General features: G+C 42.5%; 2 protein-coding genes across 2 annotated transcripts; both read right to left on the bottom strand.

Annotated features, from left to right (window-relative positions):
• Nucleotides 1-624: 624 nt before the first annotated feature.
• Nucleotides 625-4,231, bottom strand: DKK4 (dickkopf WNT signaling pathway inhibitor 4). The gene is made up of 5 exons (XM_036457136.1): nt 4,195-4,231; nt 2,446-2,580; nt 1,646-1,795; nt 1,088-1,228; nt 625-653 (listed from the first exon to the last, which is right to left on the bottom strand). Exons 1-5 carry the CDS (start codon nt 4,229-4,231, stop codon nt 625-627), a joined length of 492 nt encoding a protein of 163 aa, XP_036313029.1.
• A 510-nt stretch (nt 4,232-4,741) lies between these two features.
• On the bottom strand, nt 4,742-13,095 carry LOC118728485 (protein-lysine methyltransferase METTL21C). The gene is made up of 4 exons (XM_036455011.2): nt 12,787-13,095; nt 10,069-10,220; nt 6,567-6,684; nt 4,742-5,449 (listed from the first exon to the last, which is right to left on the bottom strand). The coding sequence occupies exons 1-4, from the start codon at nt 12,911-12,913 to the stop codon at nt 5,055-5,057; spliced, it is 792 nt and encodes a 263-aa protein (XP_036310904.1). The 5' UTR covers nt 12,914-13,095; the 3' UTR covers nt 4,742-5,054.
• Nucleotides 13,096-15,562: the final 2,467 nt, after the last annotated feature.

The raw sequence follows: 15,562 nt of genomic DNA, 5'->3' as shown, positions 1-15,562 counted from the left end.
CCTCATTAACTACAAATTAGTTTGTAGTAAAGTGTTATTTCTCTTCCAAGAAATCAAAGAAAAGAAACAATAGGGTTTTTAATGAAAAATAGTATTTGCTGTAGTAATTTTCACTGGTAAGATATAAAAGGTCATTGAACCACAGATTCCACCACCTCTCCCCCTACCAAGTTACTGGCAGTTACCAGAACTTCACCAAAAATCGTTTAAGATTTATTTCAACTAATTGAATCACTAGATCCAAATTAATTTTTTGTTGTTAATTCTCACCAGAAGATATTTTCCCATTAATTTTTACAGAGTGTGGAAGGGAGGGGGAGAGACAGGAACATTGATGTGAGAGAGACACATTATTGATTGTCTCCCACATGTAACCGAGCTTGCAACTGAGGTATGTGCTCTTGAGCAGAATCAAACCTGGAAGCCTTCAGTCTGTGGGCCAATCTTTTATCCACTAAGCCAAACCTGCTAGGGAAAAATTAATTTCTTTTTTGTTATAGAATCATCAGTTTTCTGCAGAAATAGACAGAAGCCAAAGCTAGCTTCCATTTACCACAGTACTCTAGCCCAGTCTATTTCAATTGCTACAAGATTTGATTTTAAGATGCATTTGTATGGGAAGATTTAAAAGTTGATGTCTTGTTTGCAGCAACCTGGATGGAATTGGAGAACATCATGCTGAGTGAAACAAGCCAGTCAATGAAAGAGAGACACCACATGATCTCACTTATTTATGGATGATAAAGAACATTATAAACTGAAGAATCAAAAGATAGATATAGAGACAGTAAAGCAACAAGCAGACTGTCAAATTACAGCGGGGAGGTTGGGGAGATCTGGGGGAGATAAGAGATTAACCGAAGGACATGTATACATGCATATAAGTACAACCAATGGGCACAAAACTCTGGAGAGGGAGGGTATGTACGGGAGGGTGGGGGCATTGGTATATGTACAAAAATAATAATTTAATAAAAAAAATATACTATAAAAAATTTAAAAAATTCTCTAAAAATGTAAAAAAAAAAGTTGATGTCTGTTATTTCTGCTTGATTACAATGAGTCATCTTTATTTCAAAGTACTTACAGCTTTTTAAAAATTTTTGGCATACTCTTAATGGTGCATGTTCTCCATTGCCAGTCACTTCATGTAGACATAACAGTTCAGGGCTATAATCACAATGCTGGAAGATTTCTGCAGCTAACAGGACATGCTCCCTATGGGTTTCTGGGGTAGAGAGGAGTGAGTGAATTTTAACCTATCCTTAAGATGTTATTCTTGCCCGCCGACATGGCTCAGTGGTTGAGCATCGACCTATGAACCAGGAGGTCACAGTTCGATTCCCGTTCAGGGTGGGCTCAATTATGGGAGGCAACTGATCAGTGATTCTTATCATTGATGTTTTTATCTTTCCTTCTTTCCTCTCTGAAGTCAAATATTTTTAAAACTTGATTTCACAGAGGAAGGGAGAGGGAGAGAGATAGAAACATCAAAGATGAGAGCAAATCATTGATTGGCCATTTCCTGCAGGCCCCACACTGCGGGATTGAGCTTGCAGCCCGGGCATGTGCCCTGACCAGGAATGGAACTGTGACCTCGTTAATGGGTGGATGTTCAACCACAGAGCCACAGTGACTGAGCTGCCTTGTGATTTCTTAATAGTTGGCTTCCTTTTGGGTTTGTTTTCCTGAATCGGTTGCTCAGTTTTTCCTTTTGTCTCTATATCGTCATGGTCATCAACCTGCATTTCCAATACTGGGGTTGTATCTTCCATTGTATCGATAGCACAAACATCTATGAGACAACCATGTGTAGGAAGAGTTATTAACTTCAAAGAACCACAGACTTGCTAGTCATCATACTATTACATAGTTTGGCAGTACCTTTGCCTTCAGTTTATATGTAACTTTCTAGATTTCTGGGACCTGTGCACTAAATATTTACATGCTTACGTATGGCAAAGAAGGTAGTTAAGTATTAATTCCCTAGTTAAGTATTAAATCCAAGTGGAAACAGAAGAATTTCAGATTCTAACCTCTACCTTCCCTTAAAATCATCTCCAAGTTGCTAGCAAGAGTTCTTGCAGGAAATAAACTATTTTGCGCATCAAGAAAAGGTAGTTGCGTGAACTTATGACAAGCATGAATCCAGGAAGCCTTAGAGTAGGGGTGTCGAACTCAATCAGAGAAGGGGCCAAAATCTAAAATCCAGCCTAAATCGCGGGCCGAATGGTTTACTGAACAGTCATAAACTGTCATTGTGATGGAAACGCAGCGGAGTGCAGTGATGACAGCGCGGTGCGGGCCACATTGCAAGGCCTGGCGGGACGGATTTGGCCCGCGGGCCTTGTGTTTGACACATGTGTTAGTCTATGAGATTGAGATGCTGTCTTCAGTTTACAAGTCACTGGAGCAGAGCTGTCCTGCAGGGTTCATGATACTCACTATTCATGCAGAGCGTGCCTGGGCGCCATGTGGCACGACGTTGGCACCTCTGTAACCATGGCTTCTTGTCTAGGGGCTTGCAGCAGAGTTTTCTGATAATGCAGTCATCGCCAGACAAGCTCTGTGAAGAGAACCCTGTAAAGAGGAACTGTTGTCCCAGGTGTAGGGACTCCAACAAAATATAAGATGACGTTTTATTCAAGGCAGGGGATGGAGGAAGCCAAATCACAGTGGCACTTTGTTGCTATTTTGTTTTTAAGATATATTTTATTGATTTCAGAGAGGAAGGGAGAGAGAGAGAGAGATAGAAACATCAATGGTGAGAGAGAATCACCAATCAGCTGCCACCTGCTCGTCCCAAACTGGGAATTGAGCCCACAACCCAGGTATATGCCCTGACAGGGAATCAAACCTTGACCTCTTGGTTCATGGTCGACACTTAACCACTGAGCCATGCTGGCTGAGCCATAGTGGCACTTTGAATGCTGTGATAGACCCTAGGCAGCATCTTAACTTTTTAGTACTCCTATAATTGTTTTTCTCCCACAAAGGGGAACAATACATTTTTCTTGTTTGTTATAAAGCTCTAAACGAATTTCTTATATTTGAAATCTCAACTCTCAAGTTCTCCCTGGAGCCTTATTTCCCCTTCACCTTTGTCACTAATCACAAATTTATATAGGAATCTCCCGAGGAGTCATTTCTGAATACATTATTTCAAGTGTAGGATGGAAGTGAAACCAGCTATTGCCCTGCTACCCAATACTACAAATCATTCAGTATTTTCCTTCAGTCATATTGTAGTTTTCCCCAAATGGGTTCAATTTTGTATCTAGCATTTCCCCACACTTAAGCTGGCCTCATTACTACTTCCCAACACTAAAACCCAACTAAGCTGTTCTACCTGGAATGGCTGTAACATATTCCACTAATGGTGGGTGGTGCCAGAAGTTACTTAACCACACAGTTGAACAATGTTTTGCTATTATAAATACTTTGGGAATAGAGTTAAGCTTTTATAGTTTGAGAATATCCTCTGAATCATTCTAATTCAGACTTCTTTATTATAGCCACTGTTTTAGTTATGGGTGTTTTTTTTTTATATATAAACCATATTTTGCAAATATTTTCACACAATAATAATATAGTTCTTGAAATGTGGGACAATATTTTATGTTCAAAGGAATTCTCTCAGGAAAATTCTCTCTTTCAAGTGAAGTCATTGATGACACAATGTATTATGGAAGCATAATACAGCTTATGTTTCAAATATTGGAAACATTGGCCCATGCCTTTTTATAGTTGGTTGTCCAGGTGTCACTACATCAAGCGTAATAGGTTAGTTTCCTGTTTTAGGAATGGACTTGATTATGTCCAGCCAACATTGCTCAGTGGTTGAACATTGACCTATGACCGGAGGTCATAGTTCAATTCCTGGTCAGGGCACATGCCCAGGTAGCAAACTCGATCCCCAGTATGGGGCTTGCAGGAAGCAGTCAATCAACCATTCTCTCTCATCATTGATGTCTCTCTCTCCCTTTCTCTCTGAAATCAATAAAAATACTTTTAAAAAATGGACATAAAAATCAGCAAACAAAAACCCCTCAGTTAATCCAATGTTAATTGGATCTCTACTGTATGCAGGACACCATAAGCCCTAAATACACTCTCAGGAAACTGATATCTAGTCGGGGCCTGCTGATCTGGAATTGACTCTGAAGTAGACTGGAGTATGTAGAATGGAAGTACAGAGATGCAGTGCTGTGAGGTACACAAGTGCAGCCATGTTTGATTTGAGAATTTAGGTCAGGCTTTCTGGGAGACTGTGGGAATGAGGATTAAGTTGATAGAAAAGGTCAAGGAAAGGGCTTTCCAGACTAAGTGAACTACATAAATAAAGACACTTGCTTTGCTTTTTATTTGCAGTGTACAACTGCTTACTCATAGTATGGTATCCTCCTTTCATTTCTCTTGGGACCTGCAGAGAGAACCAGATGTAGAGGAAGGGAGCTCTATTAATGAGAAACGCAGTCAAAACATATTCCGTGAATGTGTCTTCTCCCAGTAGTTGTTCTTTAAATGTGCTGCAGTGCTGCCAGTTTCACTGTAACCCAATGGAAAAAATGCCCATCAACAAGAACTACAGGAAATCAAAATTAGTTGCAGTCATAGTAGGAGAATAATAAAGTTGGCTTACATTATAGTACTGTAGCTGCCAGCTTCTGTAGAAAAAGCTGGAAAATATAAAACCTACCTCGTGGTTTATATGAGGAGAATGAACTGAGACAAACAAGTATGTTGTAAATTATACTAAAACTTGCTTATTAATTTATTCATGTAAAATTTTACTGGACATTTAGTTGAGACTTCGGGAAGCCAGCAAAGCTATTTTTATATTTTCACGTTATTCTTTACAGATGTTTAGATTAACCAGATAATCTTAAATAGGTGCTTTTAGATAGCTGCTCTAATATTAAGTTCTGTTTGTTTTGCATGTACAAGATTTTTTTATGCACTACCTTCTCAATCTTATAAGTGTTTTATTGACAATACAATTTCTAACACTGCTCAAAATGCAAGCTAAGTTTTTGAATGGCAATTTGTTTCATTTAGTCCCATTTTAATGTTCCTTTAAAAATTTTAACTGACGACTCTGGAAATTCAGCCAAGAATGTTGTATCAAAAACCTGCTTGAATTTATCTAGAAATTCATAGTCAGTGCTGAACCTGAACTTGTTTGCCCAAAGCAATACAGTCCCGGGCTGGCAGAGGTGCGCCATGGTGGAGAGCAGCTTGTCCAGGCAGTAGTGGTGGTAGACCACGTCGGAGGCCAGAACGTAGTCATAATAGAAAGTCGACTTGGGGAAGTTCTGTTCCAGGCCCTCTCCCCACACCAGTTCTTTCACTTCAGGCAGATGTGCTGTGTGTGTTAGTGTGTTCTTTAAAAGGTTGTGTTGAAGGTTTCCTAGGACATCAGGCAAATCCGTGGCCGTGACTTGTGCTCCTAAGAGAGAAAGAGGAAAAAATGTAATAATTACCTGGAATCGGTTGGGCATTTAGCGTGAACATATACTCTCAGGGAGAAAGAAAAGGACTAGAACTGGGCTTCTCAACCTTGGCCCTATTGACATATGGGCTGGACACATTTGACATAATTCCACTGGATAATTCTTTTGGGGGCGGGGCTGGGGGGGCTGCCCTATATTTTGTAAGACTTTTGCGAGTGTCTCTGTTACCCATCCAACAGACGACAGTAGCACCGCCCCACCCATCCCCAAATTGTGACAATCAAAAATGTCTTCCGACACAGCCACATGTCCTTCGTGGGACAAAAATCACCTTTGGTTGAGAACCATCTGTTAAGAAACTAAGCAATGGTGCAATGTTAAGAGATTTCAGGACAATTAGCTAAACATATTGATATTATGGTTTTCAGTAGCTGCTTAATATAGTAATTCATAATTTTCCCTCTAAAAATACATTTATCTGATGATTTTCTTTCTCTCTTACATGAAGTATTCAGCACTCAATTTTTTTTTTCCACAAAAGATAATCTATTTTGTCTGATTCTCACCCTTATCTAAATTAATTCTTAGACAGGCATTTTAAAGCTGGTGACTATGGTTCACCAAATAGATCACTATATTTCCAGATTAGTTTTAAAGAAAGAACTATAGTAATGCAGGCAGAAGTAGCCAGATTAGTACCACCTCTTGCCCAGTGCCCTGGAACTCACAACCTGCATTTTGGGTATAAATCTGTTTTTACCTTGGATTAACTCACTTTTTACTTCCTTCAAAATGTTAGTGATAATATTTGCAACCAAGAGCAGGAGTCAACATAGCATAGTTGTTCACAACAGAGGATTTGAAAGTCATACCTCCAAATTTTCAACTTCATCACATGGTATGGTGGACTGGGCAAATTACTGAACTTCCTTAAGATCCAATAATCTTATCTCTGGGGATAACAGTAGTAATTCTAGCTTGTGACATTTGGGGGAGATTCAACGAGTGAAATCAGGGCCAAGCACCTAAACCACCAGCCTGTCATACTCCTTATCATTATTGTCACAAAAAAGGTCTTTTGAAACAAGGTCAGGAATAAGTAAAGAAACAAACCTAAAAAACTGGCCACGATGGAAACTAGGCCTGGTCCAGCACCAATCTCAAGTATTTTAGCATCTTGAAAATTCAATTCCTCTGTGTGCTCCTCCAAATACTGACACAAAGCCATAGCCTGAAAAAGATGTACAGTTGTCACTTGGGCATTGCAACATTGGAAAGCAGTAGCCACCTCAATCCCCACCCAAAATTAAATACTATAAGACATGTCATTAATCGTTTATTGAAAGGTTCATCAGAATCAAAATATACATTTAATAGTGTGTTTAGACCTCTGGAATATGAAAATTACAATCTACATCAGAGGAACTAGAGGAACAGGTTTGTGAATAGAAGACTCTTGCTCAGTCTCCAGGAACTGGAAGATCAGCTCATCTCATGCAAACCCAGGAGGTGAGGCCTGCAGAACAGCAACTTCCTCCGCTGGTTTAGTCATGCCATGCCTCCACCTGCTTTAGGAATGCTGGATAAACTTCTCCAAGACCTCTCTCCCAGCCTCTATCAAAATTCAGGTGAGCCAGGGCTTTGTCTTCTATGCTGGACAACTGGGCAGTTAAAAAAAAAAAATTTAATATATATATATATATATATATATATATATATATATATATATATATATATATATTATTGAATTTTTACAGAGAGGAAGAGAGAGGGATAGAGAGTTAGAAACATCGATCAGCTGCCTCTTGCACACCCCCTACTGGGGATTTGCCCCCAACCAAGGTACATGCCCTTGACTGGAATCAAATCCGGGACCTTTCGGTCCGCAGGCCGATGCTCTATCCACTGAGCCAAACCGGTTTCGGCTGGGCAGTTTTGTTTTGTTTTAAGTGGTTTCTCGAAGAAACAGACTCAGAACAATACTTCCCATACTTTAGTGTGAGATCGCCTGGGGCCTGGCTAAGATGCACGTCTGTGTGCTGTGGGCTCTGGCTGGGGTTCTCAGGACTACGTTTCCCACAAGCCACCAGGGGGTGCCAGGGCTTTCTGGCCTCTGGACCACACTATGAGTAGCAAGGAGACGTTAAAAACATTTGCAAATAATTAAGATAGCTTTTTATACAGACAATCAAATATCCCTTGAGAAAATAGGATAATTATTTGTGATGTAGGGGTTTCAATATTAGGAAGACAGTGTCAACTAGAGCTACAGAGAGGACACATGGTTTGGTGTTTTCTGAAGAGATAGCCCTACCCTGTGAGAGGCTGCCCTCTCTGGGTTGGCTATCTGAAAACAATGCTTTTCGCAGGAGTAGCTCCATCTTCTGGCATTACAAACACTCCCTCACCCTTCTTAGCCCTGTTAGCCAAATCTGGAAAATGATCTCTTTCATGGAGAGCTGCACTGGACTACACACAAGACAAGTGTGTTACATGAATCCTCCTGTTGCAATTTTCAGGAGTTTGAGGTTCCAAGAGGGGCCAGGGTTTGTGCATGAAAGGCTGAGGCCTTGATGAGCATGAAACAGCCCAGTGGACAAATCTAATCTCTGATCCCACTGCTATTGTTGTCTATTTGCCAAATATCTGTATATATAAAAGCCTAAGCAACCGGTCGACTGGACAACTGGACGATCGGATGACCGGCCAATAGCTATGATGCACACTGACCACCAGGGAGCAGACGCTAAATTCAGGAGCTCCCCCCCGGTGGTCAGGGTGCTCCCACAGCAGGCGCAGCAGAGCTGGGATGAGCCGGAGTGGCACTGGGGCCTCCTGCCTCTTCACACACATCCCTCGCCTGTGGGGATCAGGCTGAAACTGGCAGTCTGACATCCCCCAAGGGGTCCTGGATTTCGAGAGAGCACAGGACAGGCCAAGGGGGCCTCTAGACAAATATATTAAAAAAACAAAACAAAACAAAACAAAAACAGAGACACCAGTATGGTGATTACTAGAGGGAAAAGGGAATAGGGGGCTAGGGGAATAAATGGTGGTGGAAGGAAACTTGACTTGGGTGCTGAACATACAGTACAATATACAGATGATGCATTATAGAATTGTACACCTGAAATCTGTATAATTTTATTAACCAAGATCACCCCAATAAATTCAATTAAAAAAAAAGAGAGAGAGAGAAGAAAAGCCTTTGAAGGAAATCATACTCGTCTATAAGAAATAAAAATGGACTATCCCGGGAATGGGGTGTGTGGAGGAGAGGATGGAGCTCTAAGAGCGTGGGGACCCCTGGCTGTCCATTCTTCCTCCTGCCCCTTCTCACTCGCCACCAGTGTCCCAGATCACCCCGGGGGCCCTCCACGGAACCTCTACTCATGGCTACTCATTGCATGTGCAGTGCCTGGACCAGCAGCTCTGTGTCACCTGGGAGCCTGGGAGACATGCAGAGCACAGTGCCCCCCTCCCCACATTAGAACCTGCATGTTAAGGAGACCCCAGTCTGATTCACATCCATGCTGGTGGCTGAGCTGTTGGTCTGGAGCCTCTCTAAGCCCTGGCTGGAAACCTCTGCGGTGGAAGGAACGGCAGTGCTGCCTCTGAGGCCGCTGTCCCAGCCTGTGCGCCCGGCGCCCCCGGGCAATAGCCTTACCAAGGCAGGAGCTTTTCCTTATCAATTTAGTAACTCACTAATATTAATCACCCTGCATTAATAATGATGATCTCGCCAAAACCGGTTTGGCTCAGTGGATAGAGCGTCAACCTGCAGACTGAGGGGTCCTGGGTTCAATTCCGGTCAAGGGCATGTACTTTGGTTGTGGGCACATCCCTGGTGGGGGACATGCAAGAGGAAGCTGGTCAAAGACTCTCTCTCATCGATGTTTCTAACTCTCTATCCCTCTCCCTTCCTCTCTGTAAAAAAATCAATAAAATATATATTTAAAAATAAACACATACAAAAAAAACACCCAATGACGATCTAACATGAGCTTAGGTGTGTCACTTCACTGAGCCCTCACAACCATCTCGGAACTGGACGTGAACACGACCCCTCGCTTTAAATATGGAAATGAAGGCAAGCAGGCGAAGTGACCGTCCCTGACCACACAGCCAGGAAAGAGCAGGTTTGCTGGCTCTGGAGTCGGAGCGTTTCCCCCATTCAGGCGCCATCCTCCCGGGGCCGTGGCAGGGAGAACACGAGATGCAGCCATGGTTCTTGAACATCCCTGCTGGAGTGTCCACAATGCACACAGAGAGCGTAAACCCGAGGGTGTGTGGGAGTGGCCCGAAGGTACAGGAGGCGAAGCCAGAACTCCGAGATGTGACTTGTTCCCTTAACAATCCATGTGAATTTTTCATCCTGCTTCCTGATGTAGTCAAGCTAATATTAACGCAGTGGGACAGTGCATGGAGGAAAACCAAGGCTTATGGGGGAGACTCGATGGATTTGTGGAGCCCAAGCACCCCACCCGCACCCCTGGTTGTGGGTTTCAGTTGGAGAAACCCAAAATGTTAAAGTCCTTGGAAAATTGCCCAAGGCCATGCAAATGGACAAAAGTGTGATAATTGTCCTGCCCTCCCAGGGTAACGGTTCTCTCACCCCTGGCCACACCACTGCTCCGTAACTCTCTATGGATTCTTGGACGACAATCTTCTTGCCTGCAAACAGATAATTCTCCTGGGTGTAGCTGGCATAATCTGTAGGAACAAATTTCTGCAGGCTACGAAGAGATGGCTCTGTGTTGTTAAGATCTGTGGGGCAGAAAATAAAATAGGTTTCGTGATTTGTTGGTTCACTGCAAATATACACTTAGTACAATTGGTAGGACGGGGTCAGAGGGGCGATGCTATCAGTGACAAAGGCTGCAAACTAGCACAAAGCAGTGATATGGAGTGACAAGAACAACATTCAGATGTGACATCTTTATCATTTATGACAAAATACCCAAGGATAGTCCCTCTATGTAGAAGAGGAGGAAAGAAGCGTGGCTCCATTGCTACACTCTTGACGACAGGAGAAAGCTAAATGGCCCAGGAACATGGCACACAGGAGCCACCTGTGTAAGGAGGACCCGGGCAGACCTGGACCTGACTATTTTTAGGTCTTGAAGTAACATTCCTAGTGTTGGCTGGAGTGTGTTCCTTAAATCCTTCTTACATCAGCTCCTCAAAAGGTATAGGTCACCCAAACATGAGCCAGCCCCACAGGCAAGGCGGGGGCTGGGGTGTCAGATGAGCTCTGACTATCAAGTTACTGCTGTGTTCAATGCTTCTTTGCTCTCCTGACCACTCCAGCAGCTCTCAAATGCCATATACAATGGGAGGAAAAGAGCACATGCTCAGAGGAGGATGTGAAGGGTGGCAGGTCTTTGAAGAAACCTATTCTGGCGTCCACCCCTGGAGGCAGGTAGGACAGGCTATTTCAGACACCACCGCTCTCCAGGGGCACTACGACAGCTCTAGGCCCTGGTCTGCGGCCCACTTGTACCAGGTTTCCAGAAAGAACACTACAGAAATGTGGAGTAAGCCTTTTGAATGTCCACAACGGGATCATGTCTGTTATATCTAATTACATGCTTATATGTTGCATGTCTGTGAGTATGTATTCCCATTTTGTCTTCCTAGCAATTCGTTTTTGTTGTGTTTTACAAAAAAAAAAAAAAAAAAAAAAAAAAAAAAAAAAAAAGTGTCAGTATGCAGCAGATTGGGAAAGGGCCTTTCCTGTCCAGTGCCCTGGTCAGGGCTGTGGGGAGGCAGTAGGGGAGGGAAGGAGACCTAGGGTCCTCGCCTACCTCTTATGGGAAGCTACTGACACACAACACCAACCCAACATTTATGAATGACCAAGGAGGTGCTAGGTTCTGCCACTGGTTTGTAGGGTTTGATAGTGACCATGATGCAAACAACCTGCTGATAAAATGTCCCTGGGGACACATGTGCAGCATACACCATAATGGAGTACTTCCACCATCCAGATACAATGGACATCAACAGCCTCAAGAACATAGCTAATCATCAAATGCACTAAAGTAATCCATGCCCGGTCCAGAGTATTTATTATCTATGGTTTTTTAAAATATACCTTAGCCTTTTATATAATCAATGTCATTGTAATTTATGTGACTGAAATGTCAATAATGGCCATGTTTAATAGCCAGCTCACCAAATTCCTGAAATTCAGGAGCTGGCACAGGCCGGCTGGCACAGGAGTCGGTACAGGGCTGTGCTCTTTTCCTCACAGGCTTTCGTCAGTGGAGTATCTACCAGGATCAGCCAGACCATCGGGTACTCATGCCAGCTCCTGCCGGCCTCCTTCCCCCAGGTACCCCCTCGGTGCCCCAGACCTTCATTCTTCCCTTCCTCCCACAAATTGCCAACCAGGGACTCTCAAGACTGGGGGAAAAGTCAATGGGCCCATTTTGAACGGCTCATTATTTTACAGGTTAGTAAGCTAATGTTTATGCTTTCCCAATCAACAGGGTAAAGAAGCGTGGGCATATAAATATACTCCCATTAGAACCTTATAGAGTCTATAGAAATATAGAAATTTATGTTTAATGCACACTAAATATTTTCATTTATTGCACCCATGCTAGACTGGTAGTTTTAGAGGGACCAGATATGAGAGACAGGTAGAGTTGCATTTTTTATGTAAACAGTTTAGTAAAAATAAGTAATATCCTGGTTTAGTAGAGTTGGAACATCATTGCACCACATTAAATAATTGTAAATGTTATAAATGCTGTATCTTGGCTCTCATGACATTATTTGTTATGTCCGTCATTTATTAACTACTAAGTCCCTGTCCAGAAATGCAACCCTAATGGTTGCATTGTCCTGGTGAGAAAATTCACTTTGCTCTACATGGATCCGTGTATGACAGAGCTGCCAGGAATACATTTCGATGAAAAACAGAATTCTTTTTAAATGTTCTTATTACAAAAAATACAGTCTTAGATTTATACACAACATAAAATATATTTGTGGATTTTGATAAGCAAATAATGAAAAATAGGGATTACTTGTAACGTCCTTATGCTTGCATAAAGGCATTTTTCTACTTACTTCACTATACGAACAATCTAGAAGGATGTTACCTAGACTTACTGAAGTGATCATTTCGCCAAACACCCAAATATCAAATCATCTGTCATACACCTGAAACTAATATAACGTTACATGTCAATTATATCGCAATAAAAATCATTGAAAAATCTAAAGTTAAAAGGAAGTGGGAATTCTTGTCACGAAAGTTAACTGGAAAATGCCATCACCAGGAAAACAACTGAGACGGCATTGGGGTCATGAAGGGGGTTACCTCCTGTAGGTCCGCTGGTGTCATCTTTCTGGACAGTCTCTCCCTCCGCGTCTAGCCAGCCAACTGGGGAGCTTGGTCCTTCCCCGAGGCGCCCAGGCTGCTGCTCGGAGCTCAGACACACATCCATAGCCGGAGCTGGCGCTGGAGAGGAGGAAATTGGACAAGATCCGAGTGGCTCAGCCCGGGGTGTCTGAGTCTCTCAGGAGGCTCTAAAAAGTGCAGCTTATCGCCTTCGCATCTGCTGAGTGGAAAAGAGCACCTGCGTTTCAGCTTAGTTCCCTGGGCAAACAAGGCAGCCACTCAAGGAGTTGCCCAAGTGGAGGGAGACCGTTCAATGAGACCAAACCTATTTGTACACGGAGAAAGGCAACAACAGAGCAATGGGAGCCGGGCCACAGTCTGAAGTTGCCAGGGTCCAAAATGTATTTCTGACAACTTTGGGAGCTGAATCGTAAAGAAAACCCGGTCTGGCAATAGGACCCGTGGGAGTGCCTTGTAGATGGATATGATCTCATGCAGGAGAAGCCAGACGTGGAGCAAACCCCGGGCTGCTCCCTTTTCATCCGAGGCTTGCTTGTAAGATAGTAGGAAGTGCTGGGGGCTGAGAGCCAGGAGCCGCTCTGGCTCCCCATTCTAACACTTCGTAACTCATTTTAACCCGCTCCTCGCTGTTGTCTCACCAGCAAGAAGGGGCTAATGATATCTGCCTGCCCGCGAGGGCTGTGACCAGAGAGAGCAAAAGTGATTAGTTCAGCACAGGTAAGCAAAGAATTATTTCCAAATGCCAGGTGGTGCTTTTCCTTGAGAAATGAAATGACTCCCTCCCCCATCATTGACTTGAGAAATAAATTCTTTCCCCCAAACAGCTGTGCATTGGAAAACAATCTCGAATGTAACTACAGTGATCTGTCTAGGGTTCATTATTAGTTTGGCACATACGATGATATATAACGCATATATTAGTACTTCATAAAGAACTGGGAAATGTTTTAATGACCCCTTGTTAGTACCCTCAAATGAATTTTGAACTGTTAGTTTAAATATATCTTTACCTTGGGTAGCAGGAGAGAGTTGAGATTTCTGTGTGCCCTCTAATCCCCAATGTTTTATATAGATCTGCACCTAAAAGGATTAGCATTTTGTGAACAAAAGCCAGCCAGTGGAAGTCCAAGTTATTTAGAGTAGCATTACCCTCTAGCACGCAGACACATTTCTTTGCTAGAATTTCCTCTCTCTTTCTCAACCTCTCTTTCTTGCTCTCTCTCTCTCTCTCTCTCTCTCACACACACACACACACACACTTACACACACACACACACACACACACACACTCCTTGCAACGTGAAATACAATCACTCCTGAAAGATCCAGAGGCTGCCCTTCATGGTATCCAGTTGCTGTGATGGAGTTTGAATGTGGACTTATATTTCACTTTTTAAAAAAGTGGGGGTTGGGTTGCTGGGGTTTTATGGGCATGTCAGCTTTGTGTGCATCAGCAAGCTCCTGTGGCTGAAGAAAGAGGCCTGCCTGCTGGGGACTCTGTCCTGGACCCTGATTCCTGCAACACAAGGCTCTACCAAGAGGAAGGGAAAAGGTTTCGAGGAAGATGTGAGAACAGTCTCGACAAGAAGGTACATGAGTCAAAGGCTTAAAGTCACATAAGAGGTATTTAGTTGGGGCAGCAGTGAGTAGGAAATCAGAAAACTCCTTCAAAATAAAAAGCAATCTGTTGTAATTTATTTGATAGAAATAGGGGCACACATTTCTTAAAATGGAAAGAGGAAGAGCATTTGCTCCTTTTGGAAGCTTAGAAACCCTTAAAATAGAATATAGGATATGTAGTTTAAAGCCTCAGGAGAATAGGAATTAAATAATCATTTACTTTTATGAGGGACTATAATTAACCATTGAGCCGAATGAATGGCGATTTAGCTAGAGTAGATATAAGAGCCTATTTTTAAAAAAAATTTTATTTTTTCACCTATTTTTATTTTTATCCAACATTTCTACTTTCTTCTCTGCTGCCACACTTTTTTTTTTCAATGTCCGTTTCTTTTTTCTTTTTTAAAATATATTTTATTGATTTTTTTTACAGAGAGGAAGGGAGAGAGATAGAGAGTTAGAAACATCGATGAGAGAGAGACACCCATCAGCTGCCTCTTGCACACCCCCTACTGGGGATGTGCCTGCAACCAAGGTACATGCCCTTGACTGGAATCGAACCTGGGACCTTTCAGTTCGCAGGCCGATGCTCTATCCACTGAGCCAAACTGGTTTCGGCATCAATGCCGGTTTCTTTTAACTCTGGATCTTTGTGTGGATATACTGTGGTCCCATGACTGTTAGGTCTTCTTTCTCACTCACTCCCTTAAATGATGGCAGGTGGTCTGGAGTCTTTTTCAAATCCATCATTGCAATGCTTTTATTATTCCCCAAATTGTTCAGATCTATGGTTGTGCCCTGAACTTCTGTAACTTATTTCCAGCAATGTCATCATCCCTACATGAAACAGAAGATGGTCATCATTACACCTTTTAAGTAACTTTTAAAAACAGATTGCAATGCCTGAGAATATGTGTGTGTACATTCACATATTCACCCCACAAGCTTTGAAAATGAAGACAAGGACAAAGAAGAAATTTTTAAATATCTCCTTTAAGCCCACTCTCAGGAGAAGTAAGCCTGACTAACATTTTCTGGTGTCAACCTTTAGGACCTTTTTTTGGTATAAACTTTATATAAAGCTATTTTACTCAATATGAAACTAGATAAAAAC

Source organism: Pipistrellus kuhlii, unplaced genomic scaffold (assembly GCF_014108245.1).
Source record: "Pipistrellus kuhlii isolate mPipKuh1 unplaced genomic scaffold, mPipKuh1.p scaffold_m20_p_3, whole genome shotgun sequence".
Classification (NCBI taxonomy): domain Eukaryota; kingdom Metazoa; phylum Chordata; class Mammalia; order Chiroptera; family Vespertilionidae; genus Pipistrellus; species Pipistrellus kuhlii.
Note: the sequence above shows the minus strand (reverse complement) of the source record. Positions and strands in the feature narration are given on the sequence as shown.

Bases quoted from the DNA above. Each gene is read 5' to 3' on its own strand.
- DKK4 (XM_036457136.1), bottom strand. From the start codon at position 4,231: ATGGCTGCACTTGTGTACCTCACAGCACTGCATCTCT. The intron at 2,581-4,194 runs GTACTTCCATTC...TCCTCTTTACAG, and splicing joins CCTCACAGCACTGCATCTCT to GGTTCTCTTCACAGAGCTTG. The intron at 1,796-2,445 runs GTGAGTATCATG...GTTGTCTCATAG, and splicing joins AGGCACGCTCTGCATGAATA to ATGTTTGTGCTATCGATACA.
- LOC118728485 (XM_036455011.2), bottom strand. From the start codon at position 12,913: ATGGATGTGTGTCTGAGCTCCGAGCAGCAGCCTGGGCGCCTCGGGGAA. The intron at 6,685-10,068 runs GTGAGAGAACCG...CATCTTTTTCAG, and splicing joins GAGCAGTGGTGTGGCCAGGG to GCTATGGCTTTGTGTCAGTA. The intron at 5,450-6,566 runs GTTTGTTTCTTT...TTTCTCTCTTAG, and splicing joins CATCGTGGCCAGTTTTTTAG to GAGCACAAGTCACGGCCACG.